Below are 21,676 nucleotides of genomic sequence, written 5' to 3' on the forward strand. Positions count from 1 at the left end.
TTTTGAACCTCTAGTTTAAAGTTATTAATTCAATATTGATTAAAGCATACTTGAACAAAGTGTGTGATCTCTGACACTAAATAAATTAAACAATTTTAAATAGATATTTCATGCTAAAAGAAGTTATTCACATATCTTTTAAAAATCCAACTAAAATTTAAATAATAAAATTATAATAGATTCAATATTTAATATTTAACTGGGCTTTGTGATCCATTGGGTTTTTTGGTTCCACAAAATAGTTTCCGATGGCAGAGCCCTTAACCAAGCACTCATTGGTCTTAGGTTCGGTTTGGTAAAATTTTTTTAAGAGGTGTTTGAGCTTTTCAAACGCATGAATATTTCGTTTTATGTTTGGTAAAATAAAAAGCCCATATGCTTATGTTTGCGATTTTTAAAAGTTATAGGTACTTTTGGAAGCACCTAACGGAGAGCTTTTCAAAGTTGACTTGTGTTTATCAAAATTAAAAAATCTAATATAATCTCGTAAATTAATTAATATTCAAATTTAATTCTTATATTAATGTCTATTATAGTATTTTAAAATTTTAAAAGTTAAAGTAATTTTTAATTTAATTTATCAAATATAGATACTATAATTTTTAAAAAACTATCTTTTAAAAGTTAACTTTTATAAGCTACTTTTAAAAAGTAAAAACATTCCTGGATTCTGAAGCCTTGATATTAACTCAATTATATATCCTTTAGATAAAAAAAAATCGTTTTATCATCTTATCTAGGGTTAAGTACGATTTTAATCCATAAGGTATAGGCCAAAAAAATTTTTCGTCCCAAACCTTTTTTTGCATATAAAATCGTCTCTAAGGTTTAACTTGGTTTTAAAATCGTCTTTATTTTAGAGACCAAAATCGTACGGAGGTGGCGGCAGAAGCGACGACACAGGTGGATCGTGGACAATTTCTTCTTCTTCTTCTTCCTTTCTCCATTTTTCTTCTTCCTTACTCTCTTCGCATGAATAGAAACACTCTCTTTCTCTATTTTTTTTATTTTATAAATTTTTTGTTATAGGCAATTTGATCCAAAATTTTAATATTTAAGTAAAAAAGACGATTTTAAAACTTGGTTTCAAACCTTAGAGGCAATTTTGTATGAAAAAATGTTGGGAAGTAAAAAAATTTTCAGTCTATGTAACACCCCAATTAGCCTAAACTTTACCTCGCGTCGTAAAGCAAAGATTAATCAAGGATTACGACAGTCCTAAGCTCATACATATGATATATAGAAGGAATAATATTATCTAGAAGCCTGATGAAGGATATAGTTCAAAAAGAGGATTTAAAAGCGCAAAACGTACTAACGAAAAGTCTAACTTAAAGCACAACGAACATATGTGATATAAACAAAAATAATAGTATAATAGTGTAATATCATAAGAAACTAGTCACGGCTCACGAAGTTTAAGCCGGCTAGTCATATATACAGGCAAACAGAAACTTAACAGTAAAAACAGCTTATACAAATTTTATTCTCTCAAATACAAGCCTCTAGGCAAAGCAAAATATAGAAGTGAGAGCCATATATAAAATAAACCCAAAAGAGACTCAAAAGGTATCCGGATCCTCCGCTCCTGTCACCATCCAAACAACTCACCGAGGTGGGTTGTAACCTGCATCTGAAAGACACAACAGAAATATGGCATGAGAACCGGAGGTTCTCAGTATGGTAACAGTGCCCAGTGATGTAGGATATAAGACCCTGGGATGCCAAAGGCAATCCTAGACTTCATATCCATCACAGATTTCAAACTTAAAGCATACTAAATAATAAAGCATAATATGTAAAACCTTAACAAAACTTAAAACCATAGCACCATAAAAGGGTAATCTATCTTAAGAAATTTCTAATCTAATCAAACACCGCTGTCCCACAGCCTTCACCAACCAATCTGCCATGCGATCCCATCGCCACCGCCTTCCGAACCTCCTCAATCCCAGTAGAAAACACAAGTATATACAATACAAGTAAAACACAAGTAGAGGCATATATAGCAATTAATTCAAATAGCAATTAGACATGTTATACAGATAGGAAAACAATATCAAGTCGGCAAAGCATACAAACAGGTAGAAAATACACATGATGAATGCCTGTCCTACTGGCTGTGATATCACATTGTCAGTTTAAATGCCAACCTGACACATCTCCATGGAGATGTTGCCCTTCGGAATCATTATATGGGAACCCCGAGATATAGTGCTCGGATCACTATCCAGGGTTTTGCACCTGTACGCTCTATTGATCCAAAGGGATGCGAGCGGGATCTATTGCCACCGATCTCACATCTAAGCGCAAGCGGGACGAACCACTGCCCTTACGCCGCCGCCGCTACCTCGACAGGCGGGATCCAACCTCGGGCCCTGCCGGGCGCATAGCGTCTCATAATCTCAATATAAATCCATACTTCAGTGGTTTTTCAGAAAATATTTTCAATATCTCATGGATCCATCATTTTAGTCAAAGTCTCCGATTCATCTCAACCATTGTCAACTCATATTTCCATTCCCCTTCTCACTCTGCCAACCCATCCTCAGTACACCAGAAACCTAAGCCTCCGTTTCTCTAATTTTTCCAAGTGATAGCATCTAAAACCCTTAAATCCTTTCCCACTTTTCAAGTATCCCAAAAATATGCCCAAGAGTCTTAAAAAGCAAGGTTGCGAGAACCGGACCAGTCAAAGAACCGGTAGAGTGACTGGTTCATTGGTTTAATGGTTCGGGCGGGGTTCAACTGGGGTTCAACCGGTTTAATTAAATATTAAATAAAATTATTAAAAATTAAATATATAATTTCAAATTAAAAAAATCATCAATCATCAATAAAATTATTTCAGATAATTTAACAAAACACCATCAACAATCATCCATCAAAATTTAAGAGAAGTAAAACAGCAGGACAAAATTATCCCAGATTCACTGAAATCAACCATCAACAATTATTCCAATTACATAACAATTATAGAAACAAAAAACTTAACACACTGAAGTTTGTGTGACCTACTATTATGGTATGAAGAAATCCATTGAGTGAAAAGTCCAAAAAGAAACCATGGAGGTCTTGAGTTACTCGGATGTCAATATGAAAGATCTCTGGAGAAAATTTTCCCATCAATCCAAAGTACCACGTGCTCAATTCTTGGAGGTGAGGCAGTAACAACAAAGCATTGAACCATTCATGTCGAAAGATAGTGAAAGATCAAGAGTAACCAAGCATGTAAGTTGAAAAATCTCTATTGGAATTGTCCCACAAATCCAGCATGTGACAAGTTCAAATAAGTCAAGTTCTCCAATTAACACAGAGGCAGAAACAACATTATTCTCCCCTGAATTCTCACGAGTAATCAGTCATCTTCATCAATCAGCAACAAAAATATAAAACAACAAAATTTTCAAAAATAATTTCTTATAATTCAAAAATAGAAAAATCAAAAACAAAAAATAACCTCAGAAAACCATGAACAAATAAATAATTCAGCGACCAAAATCATGAAGCAGCAAACAAATAAATTATGAACAAATAACCTCAGAAAATCAAAAATCAAAATCATGAATCCAGCAAACAAATAAATCATGAACAGATAACAAATAAATCAAAATCTTGAATCTAGCAAACAAATAACAAATCGCTGTGAGAGAGACAGAGAGAAAGGACGTTGAGCTCCGACCCTCAGACAGAGAGAAAAATCGAAGAGAGAGACGGACACTAACAAATTGAGCAGCGACGACGACGGAGCAGTCCTTCGCGGCGGCGATGCCAACAGCTCAGACTCGACGTCGAGGGGAGGTGACGATAACAGGTGTTGTTGACCTTGAAGAGAGCGACAGAGAGAGATCGCTGAAGAGACGACGACCGGCCAACGGCGACAAGAAGAGTAACGATCCGAAGAGACGACGACCGACTGACGACGACGAGGAGAAGAATGATGAGAAGAGTGCGACGGTAGGGTAGTGATGGTGGCTGGGTTTTGGGTTTCTCAGAGACGGAGAGAAAGGGGAGGGGAGGGGTGGGGTGGGGTGAGAAGAGTGCGACGGTGGAAGAGTGATGGTGGCTAGGTTTAGTGTTTCTCAGAGACAGAGAGGGAGAGAAGGGGGAAGGGTGGGGGTGGGGGTGGGGGTAGGGGTGGGCTGGGCTGGGTATCTGTTTGGGTTGGGTTTATATATATATATATATATATATATATATATATATATATATATAAAAACCGGTAACCCTGAAAAAATCCGGCCGGTTTCGATGGTTCACCGGTTAACTGCCGGTTCGGCTGGTTCTTAGCCCGGTTTTTTGCTGAACGGTTTTACAGTGGAACCGAACCGACTAGATGACCGGTTCCCGGTTAATCTAGTTGAACCGGTCGGTCCGGTTCAATTTTCAGAACAATGTTAAAAAGGGGTTATAGAAGCTTAAAACCTCGTCGGGAAGGTGAAATAGTTGAAAATAAAATAAAATTTGAGAAACAGGGTGTGTGCGTCCGCACAGGGGTGTGCGTGCGCACGCCCAGGAAGATTTTTAAAAGTGTGCGTACGCACAGGTACCATTACAAGCCTGTTCACTCGCACAAGTTGTGCGAGCACCCCAACAGACGACCCTTCCCGACGTGTGCGTGCGTACAGGGCTGTGCGTACGCACAAGTCGTAATTCTCCATTGATGTGCACGCGCACAAGCTGTGCTAACGCTGCAAGCAGAGAGCCTTTTCCTGCCTGTGCGTCTGCACAGAATAAGATTTTTGCAGGGTTTGTGTGTGCGCACAAGGCTGTGTGTGCGCACATATCAGAAATCCTGAAATCCTGCAACTTTGCAGAATTTTAGATTTTCAACACAACTTTGAATGATCATAACTTCCTCTATAAAATTTCAAATTCCACAAACTTTATATCGATTTAAAGGGTTTTCAAAGATCTTTAATTCTAAATGAATTTCAACTAATTTTGAAAACCGAGGCAAAAGTTATAATCAGACAAAATTTATTAAAAATTAACTTTTACCCCAAAGTTTCCAATTTTCCAATTCTCCCAAGTATCATATCTCAAACCAACCAAAACAATACCAAACTCCCCTCTACAGCACAATTTACCCTCTAAGGTCACTTTTCACCATTAATACCAATTTTCCCATCCTACTTTATTATTCTCAACCTCAATCATCACTTATATATATAACATTCCAAACATATATTCACTAATAAGCATTTATCACTATAAATCCTCATCATCAACTCAATCATGTTTCATATTATTAATCAACAATGTCTATTCATCCAATTTCATCATATCTCAACTTCATCATTTAACAACATCAACAATACCAATTCATTGTACACCATCAACCAACAAATCATCAACAACATATAATTTTCAAACATATCCTATGGGTCTCTAGCCTAAGTATCCATGAATATTATATACTACATAGAAGAAACTGAAACCATACCTTGGCCGATCTCCAATATGCACCAAAACCCCAAATTGAGCCCACGACAAGCTTTCAAGCACAATCTATGCCACCAAGAATCTCCAACAAGCATCAACAAGCTCCAAACATCACCATAAACAAGCTATATGTACATAAACCATCATAAATCAACCTAGGGCTCATTGTAATTGAAATTTCACAAGATTTTTAATGCCTCTTACCTTGTCCAACAGTTTTGGAAGCCAAAACCAACATCAATCAAAGGTTAGAGTGTACCTAAACACCCAAAAATCACAAAACCTCACTTAGCCAAAATCCTAAAAACTTGAAACATTGAGGAGAGAAATAGAAAAGATTTCGTGGTTATATCACTACTTTCTTGTATGGGTTTTGTAGAATTCTTCACAAGGAACGCGTAGCCGCAAACGGTGCGGCGATCGGAGCTCTATAGCTCAAAATATGAGCTTGTGAAGATGAAGGTGAATAGTGTCAATGGTGTTTCGCTTCTTCTTCTCAGCTGGTGTGGGTGTTATGTTTATGTGTGTCATGGCTGATTGGGTTCATTAATGGACCCTTATATATGTTGGGCTTGGGCCCAACTTGGACCCGGTTCATTCCGTTAGCATTTTTAGCCCGTTTGGCCCAACTTCGGGCCAAACTTTTAACACTAACGCCCGGTTTTCCATCTCTAATATTTTTCTAAGATTTTTGGCTGTTTTCACTGCTTCTCGCACAGCATCGAGCAGACTTGAACCGGTTCAACCGGTTTGACTGGCGGTTTGTGGTATTTCACGGTTTTTCACAGAAAACACATTTTCTGACTCAGAAAAACCTACTGAGTCCAAAACTCACATTTAAATCCCCAAATTCTCATCCTAACTTTTTGGAATTTAATTTGGGCATTTAAATAATTTTATCCGTAAAAAATTCGGTTCTTACATCCTCCCCTCCTTAAAAAGATTTTCGCTCTCGAAAATCCGAATCACGCGACGTAACTCCACGAAGCATCCTACTTTCGACGTTGCGAACCCAACAAGTTGCCACATCATCTCGTCACCATCATCCTACCGTGTCGATGTTCTCTTTTGCCAACTTCTCCAAAGAATAGTTCACTCGAATTGGCAGAAAATGAGTAGATTTGGTTAAGCGATCCACGATCACCCAAACCGCATCAAATCCCAATCTAGTCCTCGGCAAACTGGTCACAGAAATCCATCGCGATTCCTTCCCACTTCCACTGAGGAATCTCAAGAGGCTATATCATTCCTAACGGCTTCTAATGCTTTATCTTCGCCTTCTGACACGTCAAACACTTGGATACCACTATAGCTACATCACCTTTCACCTCAGGCCACCAGAACATCTTCTTTAAGTCATACTACATCTTCGCACTTCCGGGATGAATAGGAAATCCACTGTAGTGAGCCGCCGACAACAAGTCTTGCCTCAACCTCCTGACATCCGGTATGCAAATTCTCCCCTTATATCTCCACAATCCTTAACCATCCTTAGTGAAATTCTCACACCTCTTATCACCAACTGGTTGGAACAATTTCTGAAGCTTCCACTCCCCTTGCTGAGCCCTCTGAGCCTCCGTCTTAAACGTGCTTGAAACCTGCAACTGGTTCAAACAAGTTCTTCCGGCAACCTCACCAATGTCCAGCTTAAGATCCACCAACTTATCCATTAGCTCCTCTTCCTTGATTCTCATTCAAGCAATTGTCAAAGATCTCCGACTCAATGCGTCTGCGACCACCATCGCCTTTCCAGGGTGATAACTCATTTCAAAATGGTAGTCCTTATGCAACTCCATCCATCTTCTCTGACGCATATTAATCTCTTCCGGACCAAAGATGCACTTGAGACCCTTATGATCAGAAAAAGATGCTAAACCTCACTCCATACAAGTGGTGCTTCCAAATCTTCAGTGCAAACACAAACGCCACTAATTCCAAGTCACGAGTTGGGTAGTTCACCTCATGCGGTCTCAGCTGACGCGATGCGTAAGCCACCACATTCCGGTGTTGCATCAACACGCAACCTAAACCCTTCAGGAAAGCATCACAGTATACTTCGAACGGTTCATGCGGTTCTGACAAGACTAAAACAGGTGCTGAAGTTAATTTCTGCTTCAAGTTTGGAAACTCTCTTCACACTCCGACGTCCACACAAAAGACACTTCCTTTCTTGTCAACTTAGTCATCGGTAGTGCAAATCGGAAAAATCCTTCAATGAATCTCCGGGTAATATCCGGCTAAACCCAAGAAGCTTCTGACTTCCGTCACTGTTGTCGGTCTTTTCCATTCCATCACCGTTTCCACCTTAGAAGGATCTACGGTTATTACGTCCTTTGCTCACCACGTGACCTAAGAACTTTACTTCCTCCTTCTAGAACTCACACGTCGATAACTTAGCGTACAACTTCTGCTGCGCCACTCTGATCATCGTCATTAAGAAATCTGAAAATTTTCCTTAAACCAAATACGTATTTTGTAATATTTCTCAAAACCTTTAAAACAACTTCAATCTAAATGAGTCCATTGTTAAAACCTTATCAAAAGAGTCAAAAACCGTTTATTTGTAAATCAAACATTTTAAAGCATGATTTGCCTAAATTCATCGAGCCTTTAAATCAAAATCTTTCCATTTGAATCCCTTTTGTTAAATTAAAATTTACAAACCAAAATCACAAGTGAACAAAATCTTAGGACCCACTCTTCCTTTTTAAATCGTATCATTTGATCAAAAGTTCCAATATTTAGTTTCAAAACCAAATCATTCAAAACAGTTCATTCTAGACCAGATCACTGTTGAGTTTTTTGATGGGAGTCAAAATAGTTTACTCAAAAGTTGCCTACTTCAAATCATGATTTTCTTAAATTAAAACTTTTCAAATTGAATCCCTTTCGATAAGAGAAATTGGAAACCATTTTCACAAGTGAACAAAATCAGAGAACTCACTGTTCGTTTAAACCATATCTCTTAAATCAAGAGTTCCGACTAACTTTCAAAACCGAATCATTTAAGTGAAAGTTCCAAACCAAATTGGAAATCATTCTAAACCTTAAAACCGTAAAAATTATAGTTAAAAACCGCAAAGGCGTCAGTCGGTACTTCCGTTGCTACTAGTGCTGAACCGCACCCATCACCCATGCAGGGAGCCGCCAAGACTTCTAGTCATACCTGTTAACCATCCCAGCACGTCCGCTCTGATCGTTCGTCATCACAGGCCCGACATCCTCGGCTACCGCCATTAGAATCTTCCTCTCCCATGGTTTACTCCCAACACAACTCTAAGCCCTTGTAATCCTAACGATGACTTTGCAAAAAGATAGAACCAAACTAACCTCAGGTCCAGGCAATATAATACTCAAAGCATACGCTTACCTCTCGTTGGAGGATCCGACCCCGTCGCATCACGTGCATCCAAAGTATACACACGGCCTGACTGTTGATTCTGATCCTCATCTCGGTTTCTCCCACGGCGACAATACTTAGATACATGCCCAGGTTTCCCACAATTATAGCATCGACCATTTCCTTTCGCTTGATGAAACTGGGCTTTGTTGCCCCTGCTAAAATTTCCTTGACCTTGCAGATGCTGAGGAGTATGTCCATCTTTCTTGAAGTTATGTCCCCTTGGTCCGAGGTGATCATCGAGTTCCCTACTAGTATTCCCTCCATGAGTGTTCCTTGACGAGGCTACCGTCCTTGCATATTCTTCAACAACCCTCGCCATGTCCACCAATTCAGAAAATCTCCTCATCTCTAGTGGAGCCACAGCACGCCTGATATTCTCTCTCAACCCCACTTCGTATTTGATGCATTTCCATCCCTCATAAGACTCAGGAGTACCCTGACTTATCCTCGAGAACCTACAGAGTTCCTCAAACTTACTAGTGTATTTTGCTATAGTCATGGACCCTTGCTTCAGCTGTAAGAGCTCCAATTCTCTGGCCTCCCTTAATGAGTCATGAAAGTACTTCTTGTAGAAAGCTTCCTCGAATAACGCCCAGGTAATATTCACGTTCTGTTGGTGTAGCAGTCGGCGCTCTCCTTGCCACCATTGTTGAGCTCCTCCCACTAGTTGATAAGTCGCATATTCCACGAACTTGTCATACGGTATATGTTGAGTTAGCAATGCACGCTCCACAGCTTGGAACCAGTTGTCTGCTTCAGTATGGTTTGTCGAACCATTGAAAATCGGCGGGCCAGCTTTCTAAAAAGCAGCTAGAGTTCTCGGAACACCTCTCAAGCTGTCCTCAGCACCTTCTCCATCTTCATTTCCGCTTCCGGCCGGTTGGGCTAACCTCTGCACAACTTGCAGAGTTGCAGAAACATTCGCTTCCATGGTGTTTGCCAAGTTCGCCATCGTCGCCATGAACTCGGCATAGTTATCAGCCGGTTGCTCATTTCTACTTTCTCGTGAACGTGCTCGACCTCGTCTGTGAGTGGCCATTGGGTTTCCTGTCTACACCAAACAATCGACATCGAGGTGATCAGGCCCATTATCAAAAGCCTAGTGTTTCAATTATCCCAAACAGGCACTCACAAACAAGCATGCTATGAAATATCAAGTAGATAACCTAATAGCATGAAAGAAAAGACACACAGAGTATGTAATGAAGCACAATCGGTCCATCCCTCAGGCTCACGAGGATGAACCGCTCTGATACCACTAAATGTAACACCCCAATTAGCCTAAACTTTACCTCACGTCGTAAAGCAAAGATTAATCAAGGATTACGACAGTCCTAAGCTCATACATATGATATATAGAAGGAATAATATTATCTAGAAGTCTGATGAAGGATATAGTTCAAAAAGAGGATTTAAAAGCGCAAAACGTACTAACGAAGCGTCTAACTTAAAGCACAAGGAACAAACGTGATATAAACAAAAAAAATAGTATAATAGTGTAATATCATAAGAAACTAGTCACGGCTCACGAAGTTTAAGCCGGCTAGTCATCTATACAGGCAAACAGAAACTTAACAGTAAAAATAGCTTATACAAATTTTGTTCTCTCAAATACAAGCCTCTAGGCAAAGCGAAATATAGAAGTGAGAGTCATATATATAATAAACCCAAAAGAGACTCAAAAGGTATCCGGATTCTCCGCTCCTGTCACCATCCAAACAACTCACCGAGGTGGATTGCAACCGAAAATCTGAAAGACACAACAGAAATATGGTAATAGAACCGGAGGTTCTCAGTATGGTAACAGTGCCTAGTGATGTAGGATATAAGACCCCGGAACGCCAAAGGCAATCCTAGACTTCATATCCATCACAGATTTCAAACTTAAAGCATACTAAACAATAAAGCATAATATGTAAACAATTAACAAAACTTAAAACCATATCACCATAAAAGGGTAATCTATCTTAAGGGATTTCTGATCTAATCAAACACCGCTGTCCCACAGCCTTCACTAACCAATCCGCCATGCGATCCCATCGCCACCGCCTTCCGAACCTCCTCAATCCCAGTAGAAAACATAAGTATATGCAATACAAGTAAAATACAAGTAGAGGCATATATAGCAATTAATTCAAATAGCAATTAGACATGTTATACAGATAGGAAAACAATATCAAGTCGGCAAAGCATACAAACAGGTAGAAAATACACATGATGAATGCCTGTCCTACTGGCTGTGATATCACATTGTCGGTTCAAATACCAACTCGACACATCTCCATGGAGATGTTGCCCTTCGGAATCATTATATGGGAACTCCCGAGATATAGTGCTCGGATTACTATCCAGGGTTTTGCACATGTACGCTCTATTGATCCGAAGGGATGCAAGCGGGATCTATTGCCACCGACCTCACATCTAAGCGCAAGCGGGATGAACCACCGCCCTTACGCCGCCGCCGCTATCTCAACAGGCAGGATCCAACCTCGGCCCCTGCTGGGCGCATAGCGTCTCATAATCTCAATATAAATCAATACTTCAGTGGTTTTTCAGAAAACATTTTCAATATCTCATGGATCCATCATTTCAGTCAGAGTCCCCGATTCATCTCAACCATTGTCAACTCATATTTCCATTCCCCTTCTCACTCTGCCAACCCATCCTCAGTACACCAGAAACCTAAGCCTCCCTTTCTCTAATTTTTCCAAGTGATAGCATCTAAAACCCTTAAATCCTTTCCCACTTTTCAAGTATCCCAAAAATATGCCCAAGAGTCTTAAAAAGGGGTTATAGAAGCTTACAACCTCGTCGGGAAGGTGAAATAGTTGAAAATAAAATAAAATTTGAGAAACAGGGTGTGTACGTCCGCACAGGGGTGTGCATGCGCATGCCCAGGAAGATTTTTAAAAGTGTGCCTATGCACAGGTACCAAAATTTTACAAGCCTGTTCACTCGCACAAGCTGTGCGAGCGCCTCCAACAGGCGACCCTTCCCGACGTGTGCGTGCGCACAGGGCTGTGCGTACGCACAGGTCGTAATTCTCCATTGATGTGCACGCGCACAAGCTATGCTAACGCTGCAAGCAGAGAGCCTTTTCTTGCCTGTGCATACGCACAGGTCTGTGCGTCCGCACAGAATAAGATTTTTGCAGGGTTTGTGTGTGCGCACAAGGCTGTGCGTGCGCACATATCAGAAATCCTGAAATCCTGCAACTTTGCAGAATTTTAGATTTTCAACACCAACTTTGAATGATCATAACTTCCTCTACAAAATTTCAAATTCCACAAACTTTATATCGATTTAAATGGTTTTCAAAGATCTTTAATTCTAAACAAATTTAAACAAATTTTGAAAACCGAGGTAAAAGTTATGATCAGACAAAATTTATTAAAAATTAACTTTTACCCCAAAGTTCCCAATTTACCGATTCTCCCAAGTATCATATCTCAAACCAACCAAAACAAAACCAAACTCCCCTCTACGGCACAATTTACCCTCTAAGGTCACTTTTCACCATTAATACCAATTTTCCCATTCTACTTCATTATTCTCAACCTCAATCATCACTTATATATATAACATTCCAAACACATATTCACTAATCAGCATTTATCACTATAAATCCTCATCATCAACTCAACCATGTTTCATATTATTAATCAACAATGTCCATTCATCCAATTCCATCATATCTCAACTTTATCATTTAACAACATCAATAATACCAATTCATTGTACACCATCAACCAACAAATCATCAACAACATATAATTTTCAAACCTATCATATGGGTCTCTAGCCTAAGTGTCTATGAATATTATATACTACATAGAGGAAACCAAAATCATACCTTGGCTGATCCCCAATATGCACCAAAACCCCAAATTGAGCCCAAGACAAGCTTTCAAGTACAATCTATGCCACCAAGAATCTCTAACAAGCATCAACAAGCTCCAAACATCACCGTAAACAAGCTATATGTACATAAACCATCATAAATCAACCTAGGGCTCATTGTAATTGAAATTTCACAAGAGTTTCAATGCCTCTTACCTTGCCCAACAATTTTGGAAGCCAAAACCAACATAAATCAAAGGTTAGAGTGTACCTAAACACCCAAAAATCACAAAACCTCACTTAGCCAAAACCCTAAAAACTCGAAACTTTGAGGAGAGGAATAAAAAAGATTTCGTGGTTACCTCACTACTTTCTTGTATGGGTTTTGTAGAACTCTTCACAATGAATGCGTAGCCGCAAACGGTGCGACGATCGAAGCTCTATAGCTCAAGATATGGGCTTGTGAAGATGAAGGTGAATAGTGTCAATGGTGTTTCTCTTCTTCTTCTCAGCTGGTGTGGGTGTTATATTTATGTGTGTCATGGCTGATTGGGTTCATTAATGAACCCTTATATATGTTGGGCTTGGGCCCAACTTGGGTCCGGTTCAACCCGTTAGCGTTTTTAGTCCGTTTGGCCCAACTTCGGGCCAAACTTTTAACACTAACGCCCGGTTTTTCATCTCTAATATTTTTCTAAGGTTTTCGGCTGTTTTCACTGCTTCTCGCGCAGCACCGAGCAGACTTGAACCGGTTCAACCGGTTCGACTGCCAGTTCGCGATTTTTCACAGTTTTTCGTAGAAAACACATTTTCTAACTCAGAAAAACCTACTGAGTCCAAAAATCACATTTAAATCCCCAAATTCTCATCCTAACTTTCTAGAATTTAATTTGGGCATTTAAATGACTTTATCCATGAAAAACCCGATTCTTACCGTCTATACCTTCGAGACCAAAATCATACTTAACCCTTATATATATATGAATAAACTACCATTTTCTAACTATAAAAGTTGAAAACGCTGATATATCTACCCATAGAAGACATAAATTACTATTTGTACCCATAAAAAATGGCTTTTACAAGCAAAATTATTCAAACCCTAAAAAATTAAATAAAATTCCTAAACTACCCTTCTCTCCACCACTACTACCATCGTCTCTCTCCCCCTTCTCTCTATCTCTCTCTCTCTCTCTCTCTCTCTCTCTCTCTCTCTCTCAATATTCTTAGCAACCCAATTCCAACATCGACCACATCGCTGCTCAGTATATTATATAATTATACTAATTGTCAATTAATATTTTATATAGAGTATTTACCCATTTTGGTTCCTAAAGAATTTCATACCAAACACTTTAGTCCCAAACTAAAATTAATTACTCAATTGGTCCCTAACAATTAATTCCGTCAGTCACTTTGGTCCTTTGCCCTGCCAACTCTAACGGATGACAAAATGGTCCCTAACAACTCTAACCCGGGACAAATGATCACTGTTTCTCTGTTCGGAAACAATGCCGTTCTCTCCCAATTTCCATCGTATCTTGCATAACCCTAACATTCATACTCTTCTTCTTCACCTTCACATTCTTCTTCTCCATCTTCTCCTTCATCCTCTTTAGCTCCAAGATCAAACCATGGTGTAGTTGTCACGTGTGTCACACCTACCTATGTCATGGACCATATACTTTCCAAATCTCTATAATTGGTACACCCACCTTCTTCGCACTTCACCCACCAGAAGCATCCACCTCCACGTCCTCGGTAACAACATCAGCTCCAATTCCGACAACGTCAACCACATTCTCAAGATCAAGTTCTACAACTACTCCAAGGGCATACATTTTTTCACTCTCCGACAAGTAATATAGATTGCTGGACATTAGGACATTATAAGAAGATTCTCCTTCGATATCATATGTAAATTCTCATTTGTAATTGACTCCGAGTACTTCATTCCTTCTCTTCCGGAGTCCAAGCTAGCAGATAGTTTCGCCCTCGCATCCAAGCTATCAGTACAACAAGCAATGTCGCCATCGCTGCTCATATGAAAACTAAAACGATTACTGAATATTGGTTCAGAAAAGAAGCTAAAAGAAGCAATCGGAGTGATGGACAATGTGACCATAGAGATGATAGGGCACAAGAGGAAGGAGATGGCGACGATGACAGGTCTTAATAAACCGTACTTATTGTCTAGATTTATAGGATCCATCGAAGACGACAAGTACTTGAGAGACATAGTAATTAGTTTTTTGAAGTTGTAGAGTGTGCATTGTGTAGCTTGAAGTTACAGTATTAGACTGTTACGGTTATGCAAGATACAATGAAAATTAGGAGAAAATGGCGTCATTTCTTAACAGATGGGCTAGGGACATTTTGTCCCCTATTAGAGTTGTTAGGGACTATTTTGTCCTCCATTAGAGTTGATGGAATAAAGAACCTAAATGACTGATAGAGTTAATTGTTAAGAACTAATTAAATAATTAATTTTAGTTAAAAATTAAAATGCCTAATTCAAAATTTTTTACATACCAAAATAAATAAATACTCTTTTATATATAATTAGTATTTTATTTTTTTAAATTAACCATTTTTTTACAGAAATATAATATGATTTCACATTAGAATCGCAAAATGTTAAAGGAAATTTAGATTACCAAACCAATCATTAGATTCACAGTCACACCGTCAAAAACCCTAAACCCTAAAAGTTTAGCTATAAATCCTTCATTACCACACCATTTTTCTTCATTCCAATCCATATTCATTCAAACCCTTCTACAATCTAAGCTTTCGAAGATGGCTCCTCCTCGAGGTTATTGCAAAATCGTGTTTCCGTTTTCGTAATTCAATCTCTAATACTTGATTCTACTGGTTCTTCATAATGTTTGATAAGTTTGAAATTTCATTTTCCGCAGGTCGTGGTGGTGCTGGTGGAGGGTTCAGGGGTGGCAGAGGTGACAGAGGCAGAGGAAGAGGTGGTGGTGGTGGAAGAGGTACGCCATTCAAAGCTCGAGGTGGCGGCGGCAGAGGTGGTGGTGGTCGTGGAGGAGGTAGAGGTGGCCGTGGAGGAATGAAGGGAGGCAGCAAGGTGGTGGTTGAGCCTCACAGACATGAAGGTATTTTCATTGCAAAGGGTAAAGAAGATGCTCTTGTTACTAAGAATTTGGTTCCTGGTGAAGCTGTTTATAATGAGAAAAGGATCACTGTGCAGGTTATTTTCTTCTTCATCTTGGACCAATTTTTTTTTCTTTTTGGTGTGTAAATAATTTGTTGATTTTTATAATATGCTGCATTATGTAATGAAATGCTTGACAGCTGTTGGTTTTAGCATCTGTTATCTTGTTCATGCCTTGCAAAAAGAAAGAAAAAATCAGATTAGTGTACTTAACTTAACATCTGTTATGTTTCACATGAACTATTATTACATTCTGCAGAAGGAGGATGGCACAAAAGATGAGTATAGGGTTTGGAACCCTTTCCGTTCCAAGTTGGCTGCTGCCATTCTCGGTGGGGTTGACAACATATGGATTGTAAGTAGTTTCAAGTGTCTTAATAACATGTGTTGTGTCTTAGCGTTTGCTTTGAATCCTGTATATTGACTTGCATATTCTGATCGGCTTCGCTTGTGTTCTATAAAGAAACCTGGAGCTCGAGTCCTGTACCTAGGAGCTGCTTCTGGAACAACTGTTTCACATGTGTCGGATGTTGTTGGTCCGGTATGTACTAATTCAAACTTCTATAATCATTTCAAGTGATTTTATGGTTTTCAAGAGCTGCTAAGAATTTGTTGTTTGTGATTGATGTATGCAGAATGGAGTCGTCTATGCTGTGGAGTTCTCTCATCGTAGCGGGCGTGACTTGGTCAACATGGCGAAGAAACGCACCAATATTATACCCATTATTGAAGATGCTAGACATCCAGCTAAGTACAGAATGTTGGTTGGCATGGTAGATGTGATATTTTCTGATGTTGCGCAGCCTGATCAGGTGTGGTTTAAGCTTCTTGGCAATTCGATTGTGAAAGATATATCGGTTAAATATTGAAGTTTTCGAGGATGGTTCCACCCTCCTTGTGACTGTTTAAGCCTATATATGCTAATTTCACATAAGTGATGTATAACCTATTCATTTTTTATCTTCTTTTCTTCATCGTCTTTTTATGGCTGTCAAACTTCAGGTAAGTATCTCTTTGCTCCAATTCTGTATGTTTTATTTGCTTAACATGCTCCACAGTTTTTGCATGTCCTCTTTTTAAACATTTTCATTGATGCAATTATTCTGATTTGTGTGTCGAATGATGTTTTTAGTACGATCTTTATTCTATTCTTGTCTTATCTAGAAGTTAGTAGGTTTAATAACTTCCCTCCTGTTGTCACTCTTAGTGATAACCTCCTGCATAGGGCAAAATTTTTTTCTTTCAAATTTTTTTATATGTTTATGCAATGTACCTTCCATTTAAAAGTTCTCTTAAAAGCTTCCTGTATTCAGTAATTGATGGATGTTAATAGTTCTCAAATACAAAGTATTTTTTCACTTAAACAATTTCCTCTTCTATATGTTACATCTGTGCACATGAGGAGATATACTCGGATTCCCCTTCAGGACATCTTGGATGATGCAGGTTCGAGATTCTGATGCACGACTTTTTTTTTTTTTCTATCCCAATGTTTTGTCTCTAGAACAGTAAACTTGTTTTTGCAGTATGTAGTTCCTTGATAGGTTGGTTTTTCTTTCCACGTTCCCGTCTTCTCTGAGCATGTAGTATGCATATTCAGCCATGTTATCTTTATTTGTGGACTTGTAATCTATCCGGATAATAGTTCTATGAGAATATTGTTTCCTTACGCTACCAATAGCCTGGATTATTATAACTTAGATTATGGATCAATTTTTTTTCCCCCTAAAACTTTATGCTATATTGGTGACCTTGCAGGCAAGGATTTTAGCATTGAATGCCTCATATTATCTCAGAGCAGGGGGTCATTTTGTTATTTCAATCAAGGTTTGTTCTGAAATTAGTCTTACGTTTGTTTATTTGCATTAGATTCTTGTTATGATAAGAAGCCTCTCATGTGGAGAACATCCATAATTCACTTATATTCTTAATAGAAATTTGTCCTTTCGTAATATTATTTATGAAACTCCGCCTATGTTACACTTGCGGTACATAGCCGGTCCCAAGCCCGGATAAAGGAGGAGGGTTGTGTTAGGTCTTCGGCAACCAACATAAAAATATAGCCGAACCCCCATGTAATATTATTTATGAATGAATCATATAGATTGTTAAAGTTGCTCAAGCAATGGCTGAAAACCTTATCCTAATGGGTGCAGTTTGACTATGTGGATCAAACAAGTCCTTAATGTACTGGATTGTTGACTTGGAAAAGGGGGTACTGATTAGTGATTAATAATCTAATGTTTTTGTATGCGATAGGCCAACTGCATAGATTCCACAGTACCAGCGGAGTCGGTGTTTGCAAGTGAAGTCAATAAACTGAAGGCGGAGCAGTTTAAGCCTTTTGAGCAAGTCACCCTTGAACCATTCGAACGGGACCATGCCTGTGTTGTTGGTGGATACAGAATGCCTAAGAAGAAAAAAGATGCCGAGTAAATTTGTTTTTCTTTTTAGATTACATTTTCTAATATTCAGTATCTTGAGATGTTGGTGATAATATTGTGATAAAGAAATCTTGAGATTTTTATACCTACACCTTGTTCTGGTAGTCTCTATTCGATAGAAGCTTTTCAAAAGAATGTGTAATGTAAATTTGTAATTTCATGGTTGGGTTTCTTCTTTGTGTTATCAAAATGATTATTTTGTTACCCTTTCCCTTGGTTGAAGCAATTTCTCTTAATGTTTCAATTAAGCTTCTTTTTAAAGGGAGAAAAGGCAATTCTCTGCGTTACTGATGCGTTATAGCGTATTCAGCCCTTTTGGTTGCCGAAAGTGATGATTGAACACATGCTTGCGAGTGCCATTTTTCTCCATATGGTTCTTGCATTCAGTTGCTCTCATATCATCATCATATGTGTGAATTATATCTGGTTGAATTTTATCTTTTCTTTTGATATAGAAACGGGAAGTTCTTAATCTACGAATATACATTTCAACTGTTCTATTATATATTTTCTTTAGTATTAACCAAGCATTAAGTAACAGCCATTTGGATCATAATTTTAGTAACAGTTTGTAACTTATCCCCTCTTAGAAGGGATTAACTTTACAAAACATTGACCTATTGAGATATGATTACAATTCCACACCATATGAAGTGGGAAGAACAGAGTCCTTTTCTTATGCCTTTTAAGGTTCTTGGGAGATGTTACATTTTAATATTTTATGTCATCTCTTTTTGGATGCCTAGCTGTTTGTTCCACCTACAAATTGTATTTATGATTTTATCACAAGGTAAACATTAGATAATTAAAAAGTAAATTACAAAGCACAGGTTGAATAGGATGAAACATTCGGGGAAAAGAAAAACTTTGTTGTAATAGCTCTTATACATAACTAGGTTACATACATATAATAACAAGGTGTATGGTGTTTATATATAGTTGTTTAATTTACTAAAAAAGATAAAAATTAATATTTAATTTAAAAATATAAAAATAAATTATTTTTAAACTTACTATAAAAGACAAAAAAATAATATTTAATTTAAAAAATATAAAAATAAATCATTTAAATTCGACAAATTTGACAACAAACTTATAGTCACCAAAAGAATTTGCCTATAACGATAACAATAACATCTATCTCTCCTGACTACATCTCTTGACTACAAATTGATTCCAATGGCTTCTGTTTCCACCATGAGTGCCAACTACGCTTGGTAGCCTCTTTGCATTCTTCATGATTCACCCAAAATACCTCAAATTTGAATTCCTTTTTAATCCTAGTAGCGACTTTGTTTCTAAGATTAAAGCGCAGTGATCTGAACTTCCTACCTTTGAGGCTCTCAAAATTGCATTCTAAAATATCTGCATCCATTTCTAATTTACGAGTACCCTATTTAGTTTTTTTCTAATACTAACGTTAGTTTTTGGATTATTAAACCATGTAAGTTTGTTGTCTTTATGATCAACATCCATAAGTCTATTATTATCTACGAACTTTCTGAAAGTATCTAAATAAAGCTTTAACTGTGGATGCATGCCTACCTCTTCATCCTAGTTTAAAATATCATTAAAATCACCTATATAAATCTAAGGCTCTTCCTGATTTATGTTACTTACGATAAGTTCCTCCAAAATTTCCTCCTCTTTTATAAAATTAGATTTTCATACACAAAAACTCCCTTTCAAACTTGACCATTAGTAATGTTAATACTAATTTTAATATAATTATCACCCTACGAATAAATATTAACATTTGCATTAAATTTTCACATCAAACACAGCCCAAAGGACATACTGCGGAGTTCTACTAAAAACATATTATCAAAACGAAATCTTCTTTTAATTCTAAACACCTTTTCTTGTCTAGTCCTAGTTTCTATGAAGAACACTATGAACGACTTTACTTGTTTACATAATTTATATAATTCAGAAATTGTTGGAGCAATTGCTATTTCCCAACAATTCCAGCTAATTAACTCATAGCTAAGGATGAGATATGTTAAGGTCCGGCTTCTCAGTCATTTGCATTCCCCTAAACTGATCATAATTATATTGAGATAAGTCACACTTCCCTGTGACCATTTCATTGTTGTTGTTCTTTATTTTCTTAGTGACTGTGCCTTCAAAGTCCTCTTGTTCCTCCTTCCATTCCTCATTAGCCAACATCAGCTCCTCCTTATTCTCTCTTTTCCTCTTCAGATTCAGCTCCATTTCCATTTTCTTGGCTAGTTGCGCTTCCCATTTAGGAGTTTCCCTTCTTTTTTCATCTTCATCTTCGTCGCTAGCAAGTTCAATATAATAAGCATTCTCTTCCATGATTTTCCCGCCTGTACTTGCTTGGACAGCTCAATTATTCCTTTTATCTTCCTTGAATCTTTCTCTATCAACAATTTCTTGTTTATCCTTGTTCTTCATTGTCATCTATCTTTTGAGCTCTTGGGCTATAGTTTCCTTTTCTGCTCCCATATCTTGGCCAAACTTCCACACCTCTTCTTTGTAACTATTTACTTCCACCTCTTCTGAAGAATACAAGTTCGTTTAGTGTTTTTTTCAGCCCTCCTATCCATTATGGGTCTGCCTTCATTTACTTTGTTAACTTGGGCTGCGTTTGGTTGAAGTATGAATTGAGACAGAGACACAAGAACACAGACACTGAAGACATAGACACAGTGAGACACAATTTTTTCAATTTGTTTGGTAACAGCATACAAGACAGAGCAATAAATTGTAATGCCAATATGAAGTACTATCCTTATCACAGAAAAACCACCACCATCACCATTACTTTTTCTCTACCACCACCGGCACCATTTCTCTATCACTATTTATAACTCTTAAAGTCTTAAACTAATCAACAAATTCTATATTGGACATGTTGCAAGTTGCTAATCCTTTGTTTTATGTTGATTTCAGATTTTACAATGGCTTTTGATGGTTTAGATGGTATGAGCGGTGTGAGCCATATGTCCTGTGAGCTTTTTTTATTCCAAAGTTAGGAGTGGAATTCCAACCTGCAATTTCTAAATGAGTATGGGGAGATTATGCCATTTGAGCTATAACTTGTTAGCCATAATATTATAATATTCATACTATAAATAAGGAGAAATAAAATAAAATAGGAACTTATTATTAGATTTGCATTTCACATATTTAATTATTTGACGTAGCCTCTAGTCCTCTAACTTAACACTCACTCACTCACTATAGTATTAAATTGTGTTAAAAGTGTTGCAAAAAAAAAAAAAATTAACTCAAATTCCAACTCAATTTCAGTATTATTCTCTTAGGTCAATCATTCTTGGGTTTTATTTTTATTTTTCTTTTGGACGTAGTCAATTTTGATTGTTTATAGAGATCCTCAAT

The 21,676-nt window shown here is 37.8% G+C and overlaps 1 protein-coding gene and 1 non-coding gene across 2 annotated transcripts; both read left to right on the forward strand.

Moving 5' to 3' along the window:
- Positions 1 to 15,322: 15,322 nt before the first annotated feature.
- Positions 15,323 to 18,514, forward strand: LOC112783422 (rRNA 2'-O-methyltransferase fibrillarin 2). The gene is made up of 7 exons (XM_025826363.2): positions 15,323 to 15,503; positions 15,607 to 15,902; positions 16,126 to 16,221; positions 16,330 to 16,407; positions 16,502 to 16,678; positions 17,625 to 17,693; positions 18,126 to 18,514. Exons 1-7 carry the CDS (start codon positions 15,488 to 15,490, stop codon positions 18,300 to 18,302), a joined length of 909 nt encoding a protein of 302 aa, XP_025682148.1. The 5' UTR covers positions 15,323 to 15,487; the 3' UTR covers positions 18,303 to 18,514.
- Positions 17,258 to 17,330, forward strand: LOC112788387 (small nucleolar RNA snoR60). The gene has a single exon (XR_003195753.1). It is a non-coding gene; the product is annotated as a small nucleolar RNA snoR60 (small nucleolar RNA).
- Positions 18,515 to 21,676: the final 3,162 nt, after the last annotated feature.

This window comes from Arachis hypogaea, chromosome 20 (assembly GCF_003086295.3).
Source record: "Arachis hypogaea cultivar Tifrunner chromosome 20, arahy.Tifrunner.gnm2.J5K5, whole genome shotgun sequence".
Classification (NCBI taxonomy): Eukaryota; Viridiplantae; Streptophyta; class Magnoliopsida; order Fabales; family Fabaceae; genus Arachis; species Arachis hypogaea.

What these genes read in the sequence shown, in the direction of transcription:
- LOC112783422 (XM_025826363.2), top strand. An exon ending in AGAAAAGGATCACTGTGCAG is followed by an intron (nt 15,903 to 16,125) that starts GTTATTTTCTTC and finishes TACATTCTGCAG; the next exon opens with AAGGAGGATGGCACAAAAGA. An exon ending in TGTCGGATGTTGTTGGTCCG is followed by an intron (nt 16,408 to 16,501) that starts GTATGTACTAAT and finishes TGATGTATGCAG; the next exon opens with AATGGAGTCGTCTATGCTGT.